The following is a 21993-nucleotide window of genomic DNA, read 5'->3' on the forward strand; positions in this document are numbered from 1 at the left end:
ACTAGGCCAAGCAGCTCACATATGAGGAAAGCAACGGCCGAAATGCACTTGTTAATGTTTGAGATAAGTTTATTTGCGCAACATATGACAATTTTCAAGATGTACATAACAAACATATGACAATTTTTAAGATGTACATAACAATATGAAAGCACACCGTTGAAGCACACATGTTGATGATGACAGTTTTCAAGATGTACATAACAACATGAAAGCACACAGCTGAAACACATGTTGATGGTTGAGATTGTTTATTTGCACAACATATGACAGTTTTCAAGATGTACAAAACAACATGAAAGTACACATGTTGATGCTCAAGACCGTTTATTTGCACAACATATGGTTTTCAAGATATACAGAACAACATGAAAGCATGAAGCACACATACTGACGCTCTAGACTGTTATTTGCACAACATGTGATAGTTTTCAAGATGTACATAACAACACAAAACTGTTTTCTATCTGCACAATACGGAAGATTAAGATCAAATCTTTTATCAAGTATCAAGCCAAAAACAATTAAATAAGATCTAACTTATTAAGTCATGTTATAGTAATTAAATAATTCAATTCAATAGATATATACTAATACATCACATCAAACATATACATGAGTCTAAAAAGAGAATTACTACACTTTTAACTTTATTCAGAACTTGTACAAAAGGAAAAAAAAAGGCCAAGATGAAATATAGGAGGATAGGGTCACCGCCAAGCCGAATCCTGTACGGCTCCACTACCACTTCGTCACTTATATTAACCCTCCTCCTCATTTTAATGGCGACTCGTTTTTCTCTATCTCGTTCAGCTCATTTTTGCTTAAGACCCACTTCTTCTTTTTTCCCTTCATCTACCAAAAACCTACTTCAGTGCCGTTCTTGTCCCCTTTGGTCCTCCTCTTTCTCTCTCTGTCTTCACACTTTCCGCAAGTCAACTTCTCCCGGTAATCGCCCTCGCAAATCCATCACCGTCCGATCATTTTCTCCGTCGTCGGCATCCATTTCCGATCATCCTTCTAAAATGTCGATGGCTTCCGATGACAATCCTTTGTTGAAGGACTTCGATTTCCCACCATTCGATGTAATCGAAGCCAAGCACGTCCGTCCTGGAATTCGTGCCTTGCTTAAGAAAATAGTATGTTTCGATTTCTCTTATATACTTGGAAATAACGTAGGGTTTAGTAGCGTGGCGCGTTAATTTTGTGATTTGAGTGTAGGATGAGGAATTGAGCGCTTTGGAGATGACTGTTGAGCCTACCTGGCCGAAGCTGGTGGAGCCGTTGGAGAAGATCATTGATAGATTGACGGTTGTTTGGGGTGCGGTGAATCATCTCAAGTCCGTCAAAGATAATCCCGAACTTCGTTCCGCTCTTGAAGAAGTTCAGGTTCGTAATCTTGGGGCCTTTTTGCATCACAATTATAATTTTCTTGAAGAATAATATAATCCTGAAACCCTTTTGGACGAATGATATAGTTTTCTTGAAGAATCTTTGCTTGAAGCCATACTGTGTATTTTGGCAACAATCTCTAATTTCTTTTACTCTCAGAGTGTAAAGATGTCGTCTCTTTCGTTCAATCAACACAACGTGGTTCTTTTCCTTTTCTATGTTCTTGAATTTCTCTGTTCAATTTGTTTTTAGTTTTTTTTACATCAACTCTATACCACAAGGGAGTAATTTATTAGTCTCGTCTCTCTGTAGATTCAATTTTTAATTTGTATTATAGCTTTTGTATTGTCCCTCTGGTTCCAACTTCCATCAAAGAAAAGCTGAAGAAGAGTTTGAACCAATCAGAGTTGTTTGCTGGATAGATAATGATATCTTCTGTTTGACTACACACTTTTTTCAAGATTCAATCTAATATACATCCTTTTATACACCTTTAAGTTTGAGGCTTGATATGTGTCTTATTGCAAGATTCCTTGCTCTTTTCTCCTTATCCTCAGATACACTACTACTTTCATTTGGCTTGCATCATTGATACTATTTACTTCTTGTGCAGCCGGAAAAAGTTGCTTTTCAGCTTAAATTGGGTCAGAGTAAGCCAATCTATAATGCATTCAAAGCCATCCGAGAGTCACCTGAGTGGGACTCTTTGAATGATGCTCGTAAACGAATAGTTGAATGTAAGTTCATGAACTTATTTTTCCTTTAATCTTTTCGAATTTGGGAGGTGTCTTTAAGCATGAAAATCTATTTAATTCCTGTTGCAGTCTGTCTAGGACTGTAGTTTTAGTTTTTCTTTTCCTAATGCATCAGGTCCCCTCTGCCAATTTTTTTTGGTAGTTGTGCAGAATCGTTATTGTTTATCCAGTGAAGCTGAGAACTGTATATTAATAAAATTGCACGTACAGTAATTTCTTTCCAACTTCCATGAAGAGTGCCATTTGAGTGAAAATTTGTGTTCATTTTCATTTACATGGGTCAAAATTAGCTGTAGCAGTGCTTGTTGGTCACATGATTCCATTAAAAATTCAACTGTTGTTTCCCAACCTACCCCACCCGCCCTCTCCAAAAAAAAAGAAACAGAAAGAAAGAAAAAGAGAAATCAAAGAAGATCCCAAATTCCTGAACTTAAAAAAAAGGAAACATATTTTTAATGTTTTAACTTTCTTTTGAGGTCTTTCCAGTGCATTGCCTGCAATTAAATGGTCATCTCACACGCTGCTTCTTGCTCGTGCAGCGCAAATAAAGGAGGCTGTACTAAGTGGTATCGCTCTTGAGGATGATAAAAGAGAGCAATTTAACAAGATTGAACAGGTGTGCTCTGGTTTCTTGTTGAACATAGTCTTCTCATTGTTCTATACCCATCAAATGTCTCTTCTTAAATGCACTCTTAACAAGTGGAAAATTTGATGGACTGGTATTAAAGCAGTATATCTACAGGTGATGCGCTTTAGATGTATGTTTGAAGTTATTTTACTTATACACCTGTCTGATTTATGTTGTGGCTGTTTTTCCATTTTCTCTGAAAATATTTTGACAGATTTTTACTTTGTTTTGGGTGGTTGGAGGCTTTGTATGCGAAGTGTTTGTTTATTCAAATCGCTAGATGATTATGTTGGAACTAAAAGTAACTGAGAATATTCCTGTTCAATTTTTACAGATTTTATCCTCATAGTAATATTTTAACTTATTGCAAACAGTCGGACCATTACTGCACAGCTGCAACTGTATTTTAAGTCACTATCTTGCATTTGACCTTAACTTCATTTTGCAGGATTTAGCAAAGCTATCTCAGAAATTTGAGGAAAATGTTCTAGATTCCACCAAGAAGTTTGAAAAATTAATAACAGATAAGAAGGATATTGAGGGATTGCCTGCCACATCTCTTGGTTTGGCTGCACAGACAGCAGTGTCTAAGGTAACACGGAAGCTCTCGTTGTGGATGTTTGACAACTGAATTAACTTTGGTTACCTTATCTCTTATGCGTTCTCCTTTGCTGCCTGTGTCTAATAACAGGGGCACGAAAATGCTACTGCAGAAGACGGGCCATGGATCATCACATTGGATGCGCCAAGTTATATGTCTGTGATGCAACATGCAAAGAATAGAACTCTAAGAGAAGAGGTGTACCGTGCTTATATAAACCGTGCTTCTAGTGGAGACCTTGATAACACCGAGATAATTAACCAAATTTTAAAGCTTAGATTGGAAAAGGCTAAGCTCCTTGGATATAATAACTATGCTGAGGTATACATTTTAAAAAAAAAAAACTCACAATACCATCTATGTTGTTTAAATGTCTTTTTTCTTTTTGAAAATTAAAATGGTTTTACGGATACAGGTAAGCATGGCGATGAAGATGGCCACTGTTGGAAAAGCTGAAGAGCTTTTAGAAAAGCTTCGCAGTGCTTCTTGGGATCCTGCAGTTAAAGGTAGGGCCTATAAAAGCATCTCAATGGTATTTGAGATGTAAACTATACAGTCTTTTTTATGAGCTTTTATGTTTTTGATCTACTTTTTACTTCATCAATTCCGAGTTCCTTTTTTAGTTTTTATTTACTAGATATGGGGTAAAATAGACAAATCCTGATAGATGATAAAATCTTTAAAAAAAGGTTGGCTTTTCTTTTTGTTTATTTATTTTGAAAACAAGATACTACTAACCACCTTATTTTTTGTGCTTTGTGATGTGAATTGCTTTTCTTTTTTCTCTTCTCCCCTTGATGCAACCAAAATAACTGGTTGACCTCTCTTAGCTGGCAATGTTTTGTGTTTACAAGCTTTTCCCTTGATCTATGTAGATTTGGAAGACCTGAAAGATTTCTGTAAAAGTCAAGGTTCTCCAGAAGCTGATGATCTGAACCATTGGGATATTACTTTCTGGAGTGAGAGGCTTCGTGAATCTAAGTATGAGCTAAACGAGGTGGGCCGTCTCTCTATTTCTCCCCCCTTTATTTTTGTGTTCAAGAAAAAATGCACCTTGGGTCTAACTTAAACCAAAAGTTAGCTTGAGGATTTTCCCAAGACCATAAAAGCAGACAACAACTCTTTTCGTCAACCAATGTGAGATACTTGACAGTGTTGATTGGAAACAGTAAACGATGTGCAGATGTGATTTTTTCTTGTACATTTTTGAAATGCCTTCTTCTGATGTCTGTTTATCTTCTGATAGTTGACGAGTATTGTAGATGCTTTATGCTCTTCCTAATCATCCTTTCTTAAACCAAACTTTATAACGAATTGAGTTGAAAAAATGACAAGCAATGTACCCTTCCTAATAGTTTGAGACCATTACTATCTTGCTAAGTAGAATATATTTTAGCTTCATTATGGTGTTTCTTTACACACGTGTATCATTGTTCATTTTAGCTACAATTATTTTAGTACTTGCTTTAGTAATATCAACACAAGTCCCTTCTCTTTCTCGTTTGACCAGTAAGTAACAAGTCCCTTCTTTGGTTTTGTCAATAGACCACTCTGCCTCTAGCATTCAATAAATGCTCTACATTGTAGAACTTCCTTTTGATGCTTGTGTTTGTACGGCTCTGAGTTCACATGCTGCTTATTTGCAGGAAGAACTACGCCCATACTTTTCGTTGCCTAGAGTTATGGATGGTCTTTTTAACCTTGTAAAGATGCTGTTTGATATCAATGTTGAGCCAGTTGATGGATTAGCTCCAGTAAGACTTAGTTCACTTGCCTTTCCTTTTAGGCTTTTACCTTTGTTCCTCCTGCTCCTGTATGCAGTGGCAAATAATGTTGTGCACCAATGTGTGTGATTTCTAGGTTTGGAACAATGATGTCCGGTTTTACCGCGTGAATGATTCCTCGGGAAGTCCTATTGCCTACTTTTATTTTGATCCATACTCTCGTCCATCTGAGAAACGTGGAGGTGCTTGGATGGATGAAGTTGTTAGCCGAAGCCGTGTATTATCACGAGATGGTTCCAATGCTAGATTGCCTGTTGCGCACATGGTTTGTAATCAGATGCCACCAGTTGGGGATAAACCCAGCCTAATGACATTCCGTGAGGTAAGCATGTGTTTTGACTCTTAGTGCCTTCAATAAGCTATTGTGCTGCATGGTATGACAGCTTTGGCTTAATCTCCTACTTGTTAGGCTTTGCATTCAGAGTGGGTTTTTAAGTAATTTTCTTTTGGGTGGATATGGGTGGTGGTGTGAGGGACATGAGTAAATGTTTTAGCAGATATTTTAACTAATTGTAGGTTTAGGAATATTTCTAACATAATGTAAATGATTATGTCAATGTTGGGTATTACTGTGTAAACACAGTATCTTCTATTCCTCTCTTTCCTTATTATCTGTGGGGAAACATCTGATGGCCGGATTTTCTCTTTCTTCTTTTATATAAAAACCCCAGGTTACAGTGCTTCTTCTCTCGAATCCTTTTGTTCAAGGTCTCAACAGACAGAAAATTTTATGTACTCTTGACTTTTTCATTAGCTTGTTTCTGAGATACATGATGCTTTATATCATTTGCAGGGTTGTATCTATAGTTCATGAAAATTTATGGCAATATAGTACCAAACATTTACTTTTACACAAGGTAAAGTTACCATCAGACGTGTTTTTGGTATTGAATACGTTCTGCTTTTGTAGGTTGAGACTGTCTTCCATGAATTTGGACACGCCCTTCAGCATATGCTAACTAAGCAGGATGAGGGTTTGGTTGCTGGCATAAGGGGTGTAGAGTGGGATGCCGTGGAATTGCCATCACAATTCATGGAAAATTGGTGCTATCACAGGTACAGTGATGTCCTTGTAATGATACTTGATCCATTTAGTTTTGGTTGAAAACCAAGTAAGGTCTCCACTTATGTTTCCAAAACAAAAAAGGTGGACAAAATACTTTTTCAAAATAGCTATTTTCAGAGGGCCCCTGCCTGTTATCCTGTTATGCGTGCCTAGGTCACTTTCAAGCTTAAGAAAAGAAAGGAACAAATTGATGAACTCTTAAAACATTATCAAAAGGATTCTTCTAAAACCAAACAAAACAAAACATCACCATTTTATCAACTCTTGTTTCATATGTTTTTTATGCTGTCTGTCGCTTCTAAGATGTCTCCATGCCAACATTCTCTCTCAATAAGTTACTTTTCAATGCAATTAATTTTTATTGTACTGAGTTTATATATGTTTGATTTTGTTTAGTTTCTCATAAATTGTACGCTTCACTTCAAAGGAGCCTGCGCGTCACTTTTCGCTTCAAGTCACACAGACCTTGTCAGATTTTGCGCTTTTCACTTTTAAAAATACTGCAATAGTGATATGGTTGAAGAAATCCATGTTTCTTTTCCTTTGAATCAGTTAGCTGTTGATTACTCATTTTATTGATGAGCTGCTCTGCAGGGATACTCTGATGGGTATTGCTAAGCATCATGAAACTGGAGAGACACTCCCAGAAGGCATATACAAGAAGCTTCTTGCCGCTAAGACTTTCCGTGCTGGTACCTTAAGTCTTCGGCAGGTGAGAACTGCTCCACTTTTCTCTTTTCGGGTCCTCTCTTACTTTGTTTTTCCAATAATAACTGTTTGATTGATCTTCCTTTCAACCATTATTGTATTAGCCAACAATATATATTCCAAAGTTTTCATGCTCTATTTCTTTATATAAAATAATTCATGTCTATGATCGGAGTCCTTAGTTTCCCCCTAAAACTCTTGGTGGGAGACATTAGTCTCTCCATAACATGCAGGTTCAAGACCTCCATGGGCCACCCAAAAAAAAAAGTCTCTCCATAACATGCATTTAATGTATACTATCTTGCTGGTTCATTTCTAATATTCTTTTGGTGTATTAAAGTTAATATACATATGTTTTCCCTTTCTATGTCGAATTTGAAATTGGAAGGGGAGAGAAACAAGATTTGAATGCACACTTTCTAAATCAGGTCTTCAAGTCTAGTTAATCAATCAAGTTGTGTCAATAGTAAGTGCTCCAAAAGTATGTAAAACGGTAGTAGCCACTAAAGGGATGTTCTCTGTCGTTTTGATTCATGCACCAGTTCCTGCATCTACCTGAATTGTCTTTGTTGGTTAGTTTCCTTTGCGTTCTTTGATTGTGTTTCTAGAACTCTAAATTGTTCCCAGGGAGTTGTGTATTATTCTGTAGATCTTTTCTTCTCTTTATTTATGGTGAAGGTATTTTATTTAAAATTGTCATCATTAACGATGTTAATGTCATGACTTCATAATGCTATTGAAATGCTTACCAGTGGCCATAAACTTTCTTTGTAGTTGAGATTTGCAACTGTTGATCTTGAGTTACATGCAAAATATGTTCCGGGTGGTTCGGAATCAATCTATTGTGTTGACCGACGAGTCTCTAAGAAAACCCAAGTGCTTCCTCCACTCCCAGACGATAAGTTCCTTGCCAGTTTCAGTCACATTTTTGCTGGTGGATATGCTGCTGGATACTACAGTTACAAGGTGCTTCTCCCCTCTTTTTTTGGTTCTTAGCTCCTATATATATTTCTAGTTAGTTGTATTTCCTGTGAGGGTTGGGTATAAATATTGTGGGGTTAAAGTGGAGAAGTTATATCTTTTTAGATCTATCGCTGCCTCTGAAATTTAGCTTTCACTTCTGTAATTTAAGAATGAACGGTTCTTTTGTCAATCTTGTTGGTAATAATTAACTTTTTACTGCTTAATCTTAAAATTCCTTGCCGTTTAGATAGCATATGCTTATATTGACCAAACTGTTAGGCTAGTACTGAAACTGTTGCTTTTATCCTAAGTTGCTCAGACTCTCCAAAAATGTTGCCGCACCCGTGCCGGATCCTCCAAAATTGCACTACTTTTGAAGGATCCACCACACATCTAATGACATTTTTTAAGAGTCCGAGCAAAAATAGCTTGTATCTGCCTTTTGCTCAGCAACATAATATCTCTCTTATATTGACATGGTACTGGTAATAGGTTTTCGATGGATTTTCTATTATCATCTATTCCTGTTAACTACATTCTTTATATAGTATTTCCGGCTTTAAGAAAATAACTTTTTGGATTTAGATGGTCTACTAATTAGACTGTTGAAATCTCCTTTCTTTCTAGTGGTGTTATATCTTCTTCTATATTAAAAAAAATGAATTTTGGGAAGACTTGTTTTAGAACTCAAGGCATGCTTTAACCACCTCTCAAGTAAAAGTATTTTCCAATTTGTGCAGTGGGCAGAGGTTTTGTCTGCAGATGCTTTCTCTGCTTTTGAAGATGTTGGACTAGAGAATGAGAAGGTAAAGTTTAGGACTTTTATTTCCGTAATCTTTAATCATATTTTTCACCATTCAACTAATAGTGGATTTAAATTTGAGTAGGCTGTAAAAGAAACAGGCCAGAGATTCAGGGAGACTGTTCTTGCTCTTGGAGGTGGAAAGGCTCCACTGGAGGTGGGGGGATTATAACCATGCCCAATGTCTTCTAATGTTTTCTCATTTTGTCAAGTGGATCACTTTAATTCAGCTTTGGCCATTATTAGCAGTTCTGTTTTACTGTGTTTTAATTTGCCAAGACTGATGATTTTTGGATGCATATTCAGGTTTTCGTGCAATTTAGAGGACGGGAACCTTCTCCAGAACCACTGCTTAGGCATAATGGCCTACTTACCTCTTCTGCATGAGATTGTTCTAGAACCTTCTGCAATGTTAGTGCGCCCGCCCCATTTTAAAGGCCATTAGAGACATTTGCATGCCTTGAGGTTTTTAGGAGACTGATGCAACTGTAATTGTTTTCAAGTTATTATAAATAATTTACTTTAGAACAAAGCATTGCTACTGATTTACAGATTATAAATGGATTTCTCATTTCTCGTCTCTGTTGCACATCCCTTTATGCCATTTTGATCATCATATGACATATATAGTAAGTGCACCGTGCTAGTTGAAGGGGTTTGTTTGCTTAATTACCGTGAAATCACAATGGTAATGTTCTCTTCCAAGATAATTTTGCTGTATTGTTTCATTGTGGTGCTCTTGGTTTTTTCCCGCATTATTGTTTAAGTTGAATGGCTTCAACATTGGACCAAATGCTTGGGCAATTCTGCAGAAGTTTACTTTGGGGGTTTGGTTGCTAGTTAGAGTTGTATAGGTATTAGTGACGTTGACCTAGCATGTCCAAAACAGCCCCCGAGAAGTTAGTGACGTTGAAATATATTTAACTGAGGTATCATAATTATTTTATTCGTGTTAGGAGTACTTGTTTTCGTTAGCAGAAAAAAAAGAGAGGAGGGATTCTTCAATGCCCGTCAACTTCTCCACCCGAATGGGATTGCACAACTTTATGCATCATCTCATCAATCCTCTTTGCCATATACTGGTAAACACTTTTTTCCTCCCTATAATGGTAAAAGAAATAATTATGATTTATTTTTATTGGCAAGTACAATAAATGCTTGTTTTGCAGGCTATTGATTTAGTCAAGTTCTCTGAATGTATTTTACTGTGCCACTGAAAACCCCTTTAATTAGAAATAAAAAGATGTCCACTGTGCAAACTGCTGTTGGGGTTACTATAGTCGTATTGACATACACCAACTATACCTCAACCACATTCGGATTGGAGTGGTACCAATATATAGTCTCATTGGCATACTTCATCAAATTTGTATTCATTCTTGTTCCAGAAAAAAAATGAAGTAATCCACCTATTAGATATCTTTGATCAGGTGTTATCAAAGGCGAGAAGCACAAAAAAGCTTTAAGGTTTGTTGGGGCTTTAAGTACAAATAAAGCGTGTGCTTTAATGAAGGAAGGCGAAAATGGAGAAAAAAAATACAAATATATATATGTGTGAAGTCCAAAATTAATAATTTTAAGCCTGAATAAACAAATATATGGACGAAGAAATTGATTTTTGGTTTACGATAAAGTGAAATATCAGTCTTCAAGATCTCAATAGCAAGGGAAAGTATGCCTCACTTTGGTGCTTAAGCACTCCTTTGACAACACTGCTTTCTGTTCTCTGGCATGTATGATAAAATCTGCTCTACTAAATGAACAATTAATGAGATTTAACTTGAAGGAATTTGAGGAGTAATTTGCAAAAATTTCTCCAGGAACTTTTCTAAGAAATCTGTTATCTATTGCAATCAGTTTAAATCTGTTCCTCTGAAGCATTTACCTTGGCTGTGGAGGGGCTGGTTTTGAGAGGAGACACGATGGCTCTGTTTGAGATTTAATAGGTGGAAGGACAATGGACCTTTCTATAGAGAAACGATTTGATCCTCCAAAGCTGTCTAGGGACTTCAAGTATTCTGATGCATTGTTTTCTATTATCAATGCATCCTCGAGCTCTCTTACAATATCCGCCATGCATGGTCTGTAAGTCGAGTATGTCTCCGTGCATGCCAAAGCCACCTCTACCACTCTCCACAGTGCCTCACCATGATACCCTCCCTTGATAGTGGGATCCACAATTTCTTCAACTCTTGAGCTTCTTATTAGAGGTTTCGCCTGTATTTCAAAGTGCATACTTGCTTGTGATCAGATGTAAACATGCAAATCAAAAGAGTATATATAGTTGCAAAGTAGTTAAGCACTCAACATCAGTTTATCATCTGAGTAGCTGTGAATTATCACGTAAGTCGTAGTAACAACAGAAGTTCTTTCTGTGTAAAAAAAAAAGAAGAAAAAGAAGCTCTTTCAGTCTTTTCATGGCACTGTAGTTTGCTGCAAATAAATTATGGGAAGAGACTCTGTGGTTCTGAGGATTCAGTAATAGTAGCAATTTGTATCTGGATAATTTCAGTTAAAGAAATAGCTTGCTAAGTTGGGCCATACCCATTCAACCAAGCTCCACTCATTTCTTGGCTTGTTTATGTTGAGAGGCTCTCGACCTGTGAGGATTTCCAGTAGGACAACTCCAAAGCTGAAGACATCACTTTTTGCTGACAGACGTTGGGTCGAGTAGTACCTATGCAGAAAGAATTCATGAAAAGGACACGAGCTTGATTTCCCCAAAGCTTTTTGAACCATTTGTGCTATGGTGAATTATAACGAAAATAAAGTCAATAAATATACTAATAGAATCTCCTGCGGATGATTCAAAGAATAATCACTTCGCGTAATCCATATTAAGGTAGCAGAGCCGTCCATTAGGCTGTGCTTTAGAAACTTATCTCTTGTCCAAATTTCATAATGACGACACAATCTAGAAGAGATAATACTTACTCTGGATCCAAGTACCCAGCTGTCCCCCTTACTTCTAAAGAAGTACCACTATCACCTTCTTGAGATGCATATTTTGAAAATCCAAAATCAGCAACCTTGGCACACATGCTCTGATCCAAGAGTATGTTACTTGACTTGACATCCCTATGGATCAGACAACGGTCCGAGAATGTGTGAAGGTGCAGCAAACCTGAAGAAGATTAAAAGGAAATAACATAATGAAAACGGCAAACTTTGGTATTTGCTGTTTACAAATGTGCCTTCATATTAAGTAATAGGGAATGATTGATTGTTAAACTCTATTAGATTCATATTATGCCTTCAATCTTTGCCTCTCAGGTAAACACATTCTCTTTTTATTTACGCATGCTTAAGTCCATAGATATGGCTTATTTCATTGAAGAGTTGCATGAATAGCAGAGTTTTGTGTTACTTGCCTCTCGCTGCTCCTAACGCAATGGAAAGTCTGGCTGGCCAGTCTAGAATCTTCCTTTTTGCTGCTGCTCCTAAATAGGATGAGGGAACAAGCAAGAAATTAGTGCTGGTTCTTATGATAAAAGTGATAGACATGAATTTGTTTGTGTATGCAGTACCATATAACCGATCCTGTAGGGAGCTGTTTGACATAAATGGATAAACCAGAATCTGCTGTTCATTCTCGCAGCAGTAGCCAAGAAGAGGGACCAGGTTCTCATGCGTGATAGCTGACAGAAGGTTCAGCTGTAATACAAATTACAGCAGTGGTTAATTTGCAGGCTGTGTTATTTGTTATGCATGTGTTAACTATATATGCATGGATAAGATGCATTATTATAAAGATGGCTCCTGAAGAGCTAAGACATTTCAGAGGCAACACTGCTCGCCGGAAGCAATTATGAAGAGAACATCACGGATCTGTGAGAAAGTATTAATTTTGTGGAGCGTATCGTTAGTTTATTCCCTATGTGAAATAGCAATAGAAAATAGAAGATTCATTGCTCACTCCATGTGCTGATGCTTTTCTCACATTTTAGGTAACATCTTTTTGTTGGTTTGATGCAAATAAGGAAGTTGGGAGGAAATTGTTCTACAAATACTCTAGATTGTTACCTCGTTATTGAATTCTCGAATTCCCTGAGTCGAAGTGGCTGACCTGACCTTTACAGCCACTTCTACACCATCAGGTAAGGTACCACGGTAAACGGATCCAAAGCCACCTTCACCTATCAAAGTTTTGTAGTTCTGAGTAATAGCTTCTATATATTCCAGTTTGAAGTTCCTGGAGGATATTGATTTCATCATGGTAGTATCCGTGCTTGGTACTGAATATACTGCATCTGCATTTGAATTTTTTTTTGAGCATATTGCTTCATTGAGTATAAGTACCAAATGTTAAGGATATAAACTCTGTTTCAAATTTCTTGAGTTCCTGTCAAAAAAGCTTCTTTGCAACAGATGATATAGTTACAGTTTCTGCTATTTTTAATCATGAAAGTTTTATGATTTATGCTTGTTGAGTCCAATCTTAAGCTATTGCAATCAACAAGAAAAGATTCTTAAATTATCATGCATTATGCGTGCAGGATTATTTCTAGTGTGCTGAGAGTGTACTTACTCCTTGTGATCGAGTAATTTCTCATAAGAAATTTTGGCCCTGCCATTACTCGTCTTTTGAAGAGGCAGACCACAGAGATAACAATTGCAAGGATCACCATGAGAGCTGTACCTACAGCTGCTCCTATCACAAGTTTATGTGTTGAACTTGAGTTTTGTTTAACATTAGCTATCCCTTTGCTGAAATGTAAAAAAGGAAAACAAATTAGGCTTATTTCTCTTTCTTTGTCAGCTCCCTGCTCCTGATATCCCATTGCTTCCCCCCACCCCTGGAGAAAAAGTGGACAGCGTAAAATCATAGAAATTGTTTTTTTCTCTGAAGACAGGGCAGTGGTCTCATACTCTGTTGTAATATTAGATTCTTTGATGCTTCTTGAAAGCTTGTTGCTGATATGAATGCTTCTGCTTAAGTGTCTGGAGGGACAAGGAAACAAAGATATTAGTGTCACATCATACTTTTTTATTGTAACATATGAAGCATGAAGGCAGCTTGCTAGTAAATCTTTTTGTACAGCTTTGGTTTTTTTTTCAGAGGTTAATCCTCTGTATGATATTATTTAACTTCTTCACATTTTGCAATTATTTTATGTGGAAACCAACATAGGAGATTTACCTTGTAGGGTATGTGAGGGATGATGTAAAGAGTGAATTTGTGCCACTAGAGCCATTATTGCTGATATTCCTGTCTTGGCAAATAACTTGATTGTTTAGTAAAACTACACCAGATTGTAAATTTGTTTTAATAGAAAATGAACAGGTGAAATATTAGTGTTGATGACAAAGGCTTGGACATACAGTTTTCTCAGGTGCATCAGTTTTTGGATGCTAGGAGGGCTAGGTCCACTAAGGCCACCTGAGGAGAGATCTCTGTGGTAGGGAATAAGAGAAAAAGGATTAAATGACCAGAAGTGTAATCCATCTATCTCAAACGCGCTTACTATGCTACGGATAAATGAGGTTGAAAAAATGGTAGACATATTATTTGATAATTTTCAGAAAACCAAACTGCTTTGAGTATTTGATAGAGAGGGAATAACTTACATCTGAGTGATGACTGAAGTACCATTGACTCGAGCACAAGTTAGACCCGGCCATGGAAGGGGAAGACAAGGGTCTCCTGACCAACTCTTCCATATTTCATTGTTTTTTTGCAATAATTCCTTCTTGACATTCGCCATTATGTCAACTGAAACATATAGAGAGATAATAAATGCACTTCTCTGTAATGCTTTTCTACTATGGCATCTTATATTCTGCTACTATGCATATTCTTGAGTAAAATTACCTTCTTCCATGGCTGTTTCTTTAACCCAAGGAAGAGTCTTTAAAATCTCATAACCATTACAAATGGGTCCCAATTGGGATAGATTTGAGGCCTTGATCATCGTCAGGTTGACAAACCTATTTGCTCTGAAATTCAGAACTACATCCAGGTATCTGGAACCACTAGCCAGTATATCAACCTTGAGTCTCTTTTCGTTGTTAATGTATATACAGAACACCCTTTCTCCAGCTTGAACTGAGTCATTGGGCTCTAGAAAGTACAGGAAGAGAGAGTAAGTATAATATCCTGTGTCAAGGTCTTCATGCAAGAAGTCCAATCTCTCTGGATGGGTGAGGGCTGTTCGTAATACGAATGCAGGAGGTAATAAACTGTGTTTTCTTGCAATGACCTGCTTAATAATGGATGGCTGCGTTCGAGTAACTTGTGATTCTAGATTTGAGGCTGGTCTCCAAATTCTATCATACTGGTCATATGGGTACCTGAGTTGACAAGTCTTCACATTATCACTTCATGATACTTGATTTGTTACCATGAAAGAATATACTGTATTGCCAATCCAAAATATAATTCTGTGATAGGATGAAAGAATACCTGATTTCCGCAACCTTGTTTCCAGCATCTACTCTATGTACAAGTTTGAGTACTTCTGAAGGCTCCCTTTTCAGATAATCTGAATTTATCGGTCTGAGTTCAACCTTAGAAATGTAAGGATTCCCCTTCTTTTTCAATAGGCAGAAGTTGGTATAGCTTCTAGTAGCTCTAAAAATTCCTTCAACCTTAAGTTCATCAGATGACTTTACTGTGGCTATTGGTGTGACACCAATCAAAACAACAAAAGAACTGTGTGGGAGAGTCTTCTCTTGTTTGACAGAAAGAAATGTACCTCTTACTAGATAGTCATGATCTTTCCTGGTTGGCAAGCTGTAACACCACTTATGACCAATGTCTGAGCTAAAAGATCGAGCTCGTTCATAGTGTGCACTCTTGTACACTGGCCTTGATATGCAACTCTGATTTTCAGGGAACCAAGTTCCATCTGAAATCCAACTTAAGTTGGTACGTGGCTCTGTAAAGTTTGCAGCAGCACAGCACTGAATACTTAGAAATCCTGCTCGAAACCACATTGGAACTTCAGTTAGATTTAAGTAATCTAATTATGTGACATATCTAGAGTATGATGAGGTTGTTTGTCATCAGCTTAAACATCATATTACATATATATGCTACGAATAGCTGGTTACTGCTTGCCGTTGAAATGATTTGTATGTGTTTTGTAAGACAGGTAAGTTTATTTTACCCGATCTAATTATGCTCTTTTTTTCATTTTTTAGTCAATACGATCTACTTATGCAGTGTAAGTAGGTTTATAGGTCTGAGTTTTGCAGCACTTTGTGGAGCAATCAAACACAGCTTTATATGATAGTTTGAGGCAATTTTTTCTTTCAGAGTCTTTATGTGGTGTTTATTTGGGAATCCCTCGTTAGGGTTCTCGAGGGAATTCAACAACATTATAGAGATCAACAGGATGATGATGATCAATATCATTCACAATAGAGGAAAGAGCAACTATCTTATTGATATCAAAGCAATTGGTAACTTTTATATACTTGTCAAACTAAAAAAAAAAAAACATCAAACATGATTTATGTAGACTAACCTTCTTGTGCAAAGGCAGAATGTAAAAACAGGACCAGGCAGATGATACCACAGTTGACCAACCTTGTGTTCCAGCAATTCACCACTTCCATCATCCTATTCTCATGGAAGAAAATTTCTCCATCAGGTCATCCAACTCAAAACCTGACTATGCCTATCTCATTAAACTTTGGTTATCTACAGAATCCAATTTCCAACTCATAATTTTTTGTAATTAAAAAATGAAGAACTGATTAAAAAGCGAAAAAAAAGGTAGCAGGGAACAAGATAGGTTTTGCAGATACCAGCAAACTGGATGTTGTTATGACTTGTGACTTCCAATGGTTTCTATTCTTGAAGCATTTCTATGTAAAAACTAAACTAAAAATTAGTACAAAAGTAACGTCACTTATTTTACATTGTTTATGAGATTATATGATTAAACTAATAGTAATCGTCTTTGTCATGGTAATGGTGGGACAATAATTAGTTTAATGATACAACTCAAATTGCAATTATAATAATACTAATAGGGCGGAACAAAACAACCATTCGTCAATCATCTTCTCTAATTCGTCTCTCCTTTTGTCTGTTATCTACGGCGAAACCTCAAGGAAATGAGCCTTCACTTATTAAACTCTCTTTCTTTATTCATATTATACAAGTCAAGAAAGTTACCTTTTGGTGCTCTCAATCAGATGATTGAAGCTAAATTTTCAACATGGACAACAATTGCCTCTATTAAGTTTGTAGTTTTACTGTTTATTTTATTCTGAGGTGAAAAGGATATTATACATTGTAAACACAACTAATCAATTACCAATTAACCACACACACTCCCATCCACTTTGAAGGGGAAGGGGAGAATCTTTATAACTTAACTGTGTTTTCTTCATCACACACACTCACATCATATTGATCTGTAGGGGTGTATAACGAGTATAAGTTATATATTCCGTTAGTGTAAATGATTTTTACATCATCAGATCATTCAAAGGAACGCACTCAAAAGACAAAAGGAGCAAATATAGTACCAGAAATTACAAATTGATGCTTAATCTTTAATCAAGCCACTACTTTCTAAAACAATGTTCCCCTTTCTACGTATCTTTCTTTAATTGATTTATAAAACTCTCTCTTCAAACTATAAAATTAACGAATCTATTAGTAAGTCGAATTAGCAACTATACATGAATTTTCACTCTCTAGTTATCACTTAGACATGCGTACGGGAAGGTGATAGGTGTCACGTGGAAGTTGCAAAGTTTTTTACTAGAAGCTAAACAGCAAATCAACTGAAATTTTCAGTCACTCATAACTCTCAATACGATTCTAGTCCTTGTTTCATCACCCATAGTCACATTCCTTATCCCCAACACCTTAGACTTCCGAAACAATTTCACCACTTCCTCCACCTCTCTGCCGCCGCACTCTTCCACAGCCACTACACACGCGCCACCAAGTCTCACCGTTCTCTCCATTTCCGCCACGTATCTATCCGGAAACAATGCCCGATCCAAATACGCACTAAACGCGAGATCAAACGCATTATCAAAAAAAGGCAGACTATGCGGATCCGCACGTCTGACAAGCGGCGGCGAATCCACGACCTCCACACCAGTAATGTCGTGAAGGCCCATTTCTTTTAGGGCCATTACAGCCTGACCTGCCCCAGCAGATACCACAAGAGCCCGTGAATGTCTAGTAAACAGCTTCTTGTCCTGAAGAGTCTGGAATTGAGATTTGAAAGAAACAACTGTTTGGATCCAGGCGGTTGTGGACCATACACGACGGTTGTGTTTCTTAATGGAGGTGTAACTCCGGTGAGCAAAATCGCAGGTGGATTTGGGGAAACGGTGGTGGGGCTTAGGTTTGGTGATATTGGGATTAACACAGGTTTCAGGTGTTCGGATGAAAAGCACGAAAAGGATAAATGTGGCTGCAATGATGGATGCTAAAGATAATCTGTTGAGGAATTGTTGAACGTATCTATCCATTGTTGTTGTTGTTCTGCGTACATTTGGATCTCAGTGGGCGTTGATGAAGGAGACTAATCAAACGTTGCCGTTTTACAAAGATGAAAAATATTAGTACCATTTCTGTTCAATTTAGGTGCCACATTTGCGTACAAATTTTAAGACTAAATCACTAATAATTAATAATTTAAAAATTATTTGGACTCTTGAAATATAAATACGTCAAGGTAAATTGATCCTCCCTCCAATCCTATTTATATCATTATATATATGTCATCATTTTAGATTTTACTTTCTTAAGAAACTAGGTAAGTTTACAATTTTACCTTTATTTAATGTTTTTTTTAAAGTCAAATTTTTAATAAAATGAGCATAAATGTATTTATTTTAATTAATTAAAGTATAACTTACATAAATCTCATAGTGTAAGACTTAAATTATATCATATCCCTATTCTTTTCTATTTTATAAAAATTCCCTAAAATATCAGCCATTCGGATACATAATTGGTTGTCCGGATACATTAATGCTGCCCTACAATAAGTGTCAATTTGCTGCGCTAAAGCAGGAAATAAATCTGAAAATTTAATTAAATCTCATAAATTACGCTTACGTTTCTTTTTAATAACAATTGGACAGGTTTAATATATGTATCAATGTGCTCCATATTTATTGTATCAGATACGTAGCTGCAAGATCTTCACATTTTGCCTCAAACTAAACAAACTTTTGATAATAACATTTTTATATCACCATTTATGAATTTGATACATACTTGTATGGCACTTTATATATCATATCTATAAGTTAATAAGTATCATATGCATTGTTGTGTGCTAAGATTGCTATTATGTAGTTATGACACGCTGTTATGTATCAATTTGTTAATCACTTTATTGGATATTTATAATAGAAAAAGTTAGTATCGATGGATTCAGATACAAATTTTTTAACCACACATATTTTGCTATGAAAATAGTGAAGTTTATGTATCACACATATGATTTGGTAGTGTGTACGGATACACATCTTTCTAAATTTAAATAAGGTAGAAGATACATAGTCACACCTAGATACATGATAAAGATACATTAATTAAGAAACAAAATTAACTTAATACAATAAAAATCTAGTTAGTGTATCCCAAACGATAGTCGTAAGATAATTTGAACACGATACATTGTACATGATGAAATTGTAATATATCATAATGTTGAAACGAAAGCATTATACATTAATTTAAGAAACAAAAACAACTGGATACATTAAAAATTTGAACCCACATATATCAGAAAGAGATGAACAAGAAAAAATTGAAAAAAAGAAATCAACAATCTCAACATTCATTGTAGAAGACGAATTTACTTCCACTTTTTTCTACATTCACTTCAAAAGACGAATGTGCATCCCTCTTCTCCTTCTCAACATTCACTATTGTATCCTTTTTTCACTGCTAACAATGACGTCACCCTTGAATCTCGATCTGAAGTCCTTACCAGAGCCCACCAATAGATCATTTTCTTCAAAGATTGTTAATCCTAAATCATTTTCTTCAAACCTAACACACCACATAGCATATGCAACTCTTCTACCCTTTTTTGGAGGGACTTTTCCACATTAACTTTAAAAGATGAAGTTTCATACTTCTTCGACTTCGTTTTCTAAATGTTGTGATTCACCATTGTTAATGGATCCTACAACCTTTTGGATCTATTTTCAGTCCAACCATCATCGTCGGAATCATAATGAGTTGATTAGATCTATTTTCATGAAAGTTTTCATCATCAAAATCAAATACACAAGATACCATACTAAAAAGAGAGAACATAATTCATATGTATCAGAAAATTGTAAATGAAAAAAATAATTTTAAAAAAAAACAACATCTGAAGAACTGGAATAAAAAAATTGATGAAGAAATAGTTCAACCTCTTTAGGAACTTGAAATCGATGAACTTGAGAGAGAATACATTTGAAATTAAAAAATTGAGTGATTGATGTAACTGTTGATATATGGGAGTGATTTTAGGTGTAAAATAGGAACAAACGTTGGATTGGAAGGGATGTGAATAATGTATCCGGAAAAGAAGAGAAAAAGAGTAAAAGAGGAATTTTTGAAATATTTTTAAATGGTAGGGAATTTTAGAAAAAATGAAAAGAAATATTGTGTAGTTAGGTAATTTATCCTTAATTTAAATTGACCAAACATGAATCAATAATTTAGTTTTCCTATGTTGGTCAAATTTATATTTTCAAGGCTAATAACTTTCAAAGATAACATAATTTATTTATGTATTGAATTTGTGAAACAATTAGTATGTAAGGACATTCATTTTTAATTAAGACAATAGAACGGAGGGAATACTTAAGGAAGATCAAATTGCTACTTAAGGGGATAACATATTATATTTTCAAGGCTAATACCAGCTTTTTAATTAAGATTTTAGAAAGATCAAATTGCCAAAGCAGTTACAGACTATTTTGAGTATGGACTGATGACATCCGTTAAATACATAAAATTCTTATTGTGGAAATTGGAATCTGGACAAATGTCCAATTTCTTTTGCGTTTTGTTAATTCTGGCAAATTAAAATATAAATTCATATCATAATATTTGTCTGTACAGCATAATAATCGTATATTCCAGGCATAACTATTGGTCGGTTTAAGATATATGCTTAATAATTAACATTCTTGACTTTTTTAAAACTATACATGCATCTCGTCACTATTCTTCCTTTTGTCAATTGATTATTTAATAAAGGGAAAAAGGACAAATATGTCCCCGAACTATCGTAAATAGTACGCATATATCCTTTGTTATACTATTAGGACATCAGTGTCCCTACCGTCCAAATTGTGGAGCGTTTATACCCTCTATATTAACAAATGTCAACCGATCCGATATTTAATAAATTTTTACCCAAAAATTAAAAAACCCACCCGATTAATTAAAAATCCACCCAAATAAAAAATATCCACACTCAAATTACAAAGAGATTTCACTGTAATTTCCGGCTGCCTTCTCATACTTGAACGTTGCTCTTTGCCGGAAAATAATTCCAACAACCCAACCCAAATGCCTACACGCTGACTTCCATATCGCTACTCCTAGCAGTTGAAAACTCCATCCATATGTAACATTTCACAACTTCAAACTCGCGAAACCTAGTCGTTGATCCCTGCAATCCGACTTTGAATAATTTGATGACTCCTCATAGATCTCAAAACAAAAGACACTCTCTTGAACCATCAAGAATGAATTTCACAATGTCCCAACATGAATTGGCAACACAAATAAAGAACAAATCAAAGAAGAGAAACAAATTGAACAACCCAAAAGGCCTGAAAATGAAGAAAAATAATTCATTTTTTCCAGAATATTTACTTTTAATGATGTGTAAATTGAAGCTATCAATGGAAGTTTACAAAGAAACAACATATGGTTCTCAGATGAGATTTCTCAAATGGCTTACCACAGAGAACACAAGTTCTCATATGGTTCACCAGAGAGAACAGAAGTTCTCAGATGGTTTACCAGAGAGAAAAAATAGATAGATCTTAAATGGGTTACCAGAGAGAACACAAGTTAAACCATCCAAATAAGAGATTCGTAAAGAACAACTGAAAAAGTAGCGAAGACTGAAACTAAATCTACAGAACACAGGAACAAACACCTATTACAACCACCAAGATTGTCGTGTTCTTTACCGGCAGCGATGGGCATGTCAATGGCTACCATGATTAACCAAAAGTGAATGTAATCGCTCATAATATGCTAACAAGGTGCAAGTTGGAGCAGATTAAGACGACAACGGCTAAGCTCCTACCGGAGAACTATTGCTGGACGGAAAAAAATTAATTTGTGGAA

The 21993-nt window shown here is 35.9% G+C and overlaps 3 protein-coding genes across 3 annotated transcripts; 1 reads left to right on the forward strand and 2 right to left on the reverse strand.

Moving 5' to 3' along the window:
* Window positions 1–667: 667 nt before the first annotated feature.
* LOC125822582 (probable cytosolic oligopeptidase A) lies at window positions 668–9279 on the forward strand. Its single transcript, XM_049501995.1, has 16 exons — window positions 668–1139; window positions 1222–1389; window positions 2006–2129; window positions 2687–2763; window positions 3224–3367; window positions 3467–3697; window positions 3792–3882; window positions 4252–4373; window positions 5023–5130; window positions 5237–5482; window positions 6071–6216; window positions 6821–6938; window positions 7709–7900; window positions 8638–8703; window positions 8785–8856; window positions 9006–9279. The coding sequence occupies exons 1-16, from the start codon at window positions 690–692 to the stop codon at window positions 9084–9086; spliced, it is 2436 nt and encodes an 811-aa protein (XP_049357952.1). The 5' UTR covers window positions 668–689; the 3' UTR covers window positions 9087–9279.
* Window positions 9280–10453: 1174 nt separating this feature from the next.
* LOC125822593 (nodulation receptor kinase-like) lies at window positions 10454–16443 on the reverse strand. Its single transcript, XM_049502007.1, has 14 exons — window positions 16169–16443; window positions 15103–15619; window positions 14512–14990; window positions 14268–14412; window positions 14022–14093; window positions 13840–13908; window positions 13569–13640; window positions 13228–13406; window positions 12723–12949; window positions 12227–12353; window positions 12071–12139; window positions 11634–11823; window positions 11244–11376; window positions 10454–10916 (listed from the first exon to the last, which is right to left on the reverse strand). Exons 1-14 carry the CDS (start codon window positions 16260–16262, stop codon window positions 10581–10583), a joined length of 2709 nt encoding a protein of 902 aa, XP_049357964.1. The 5' UTR covers window positions 16263–16443; the 3' UTR covers window positions 10454–10580.
* Window positions 16444–17428: 985 nt separating this feature from the next.
* LOC125822591 (uncharacterized) lies at window positions 17429–18147 on the reverse strand. The gene has a single exon (XM_049502005.1). It carries the CDS (start codon window positions 18141–18143, stop codon window positions 17451–17453), a length of 693 nt encoding a protein of 230 aa, XP_049357962.1. The 5' UTR covers window positions 18144–18147; the 3' UTR covers window positions 17429–17450.
* Between the last annotated feature and the right edge of the window lie 3846 nt (window positions 18148–21993).

This window comes from Solanum verrucosum, unplaced genomic scaffold, assembly GCF_900185275.1.
Source record: "Solanum verrucosum unplaced genomic scaffold, falcon-dt-bn FXZP01000103.1, whole genome shotgun sequence".
NCBI classification, from domain to species: Eukaryota; Viridiplantae; Streptophyta; class Magnoliopsida; order Solanales; family Solanaceae; genus Solanum; species Solanum verrucosum.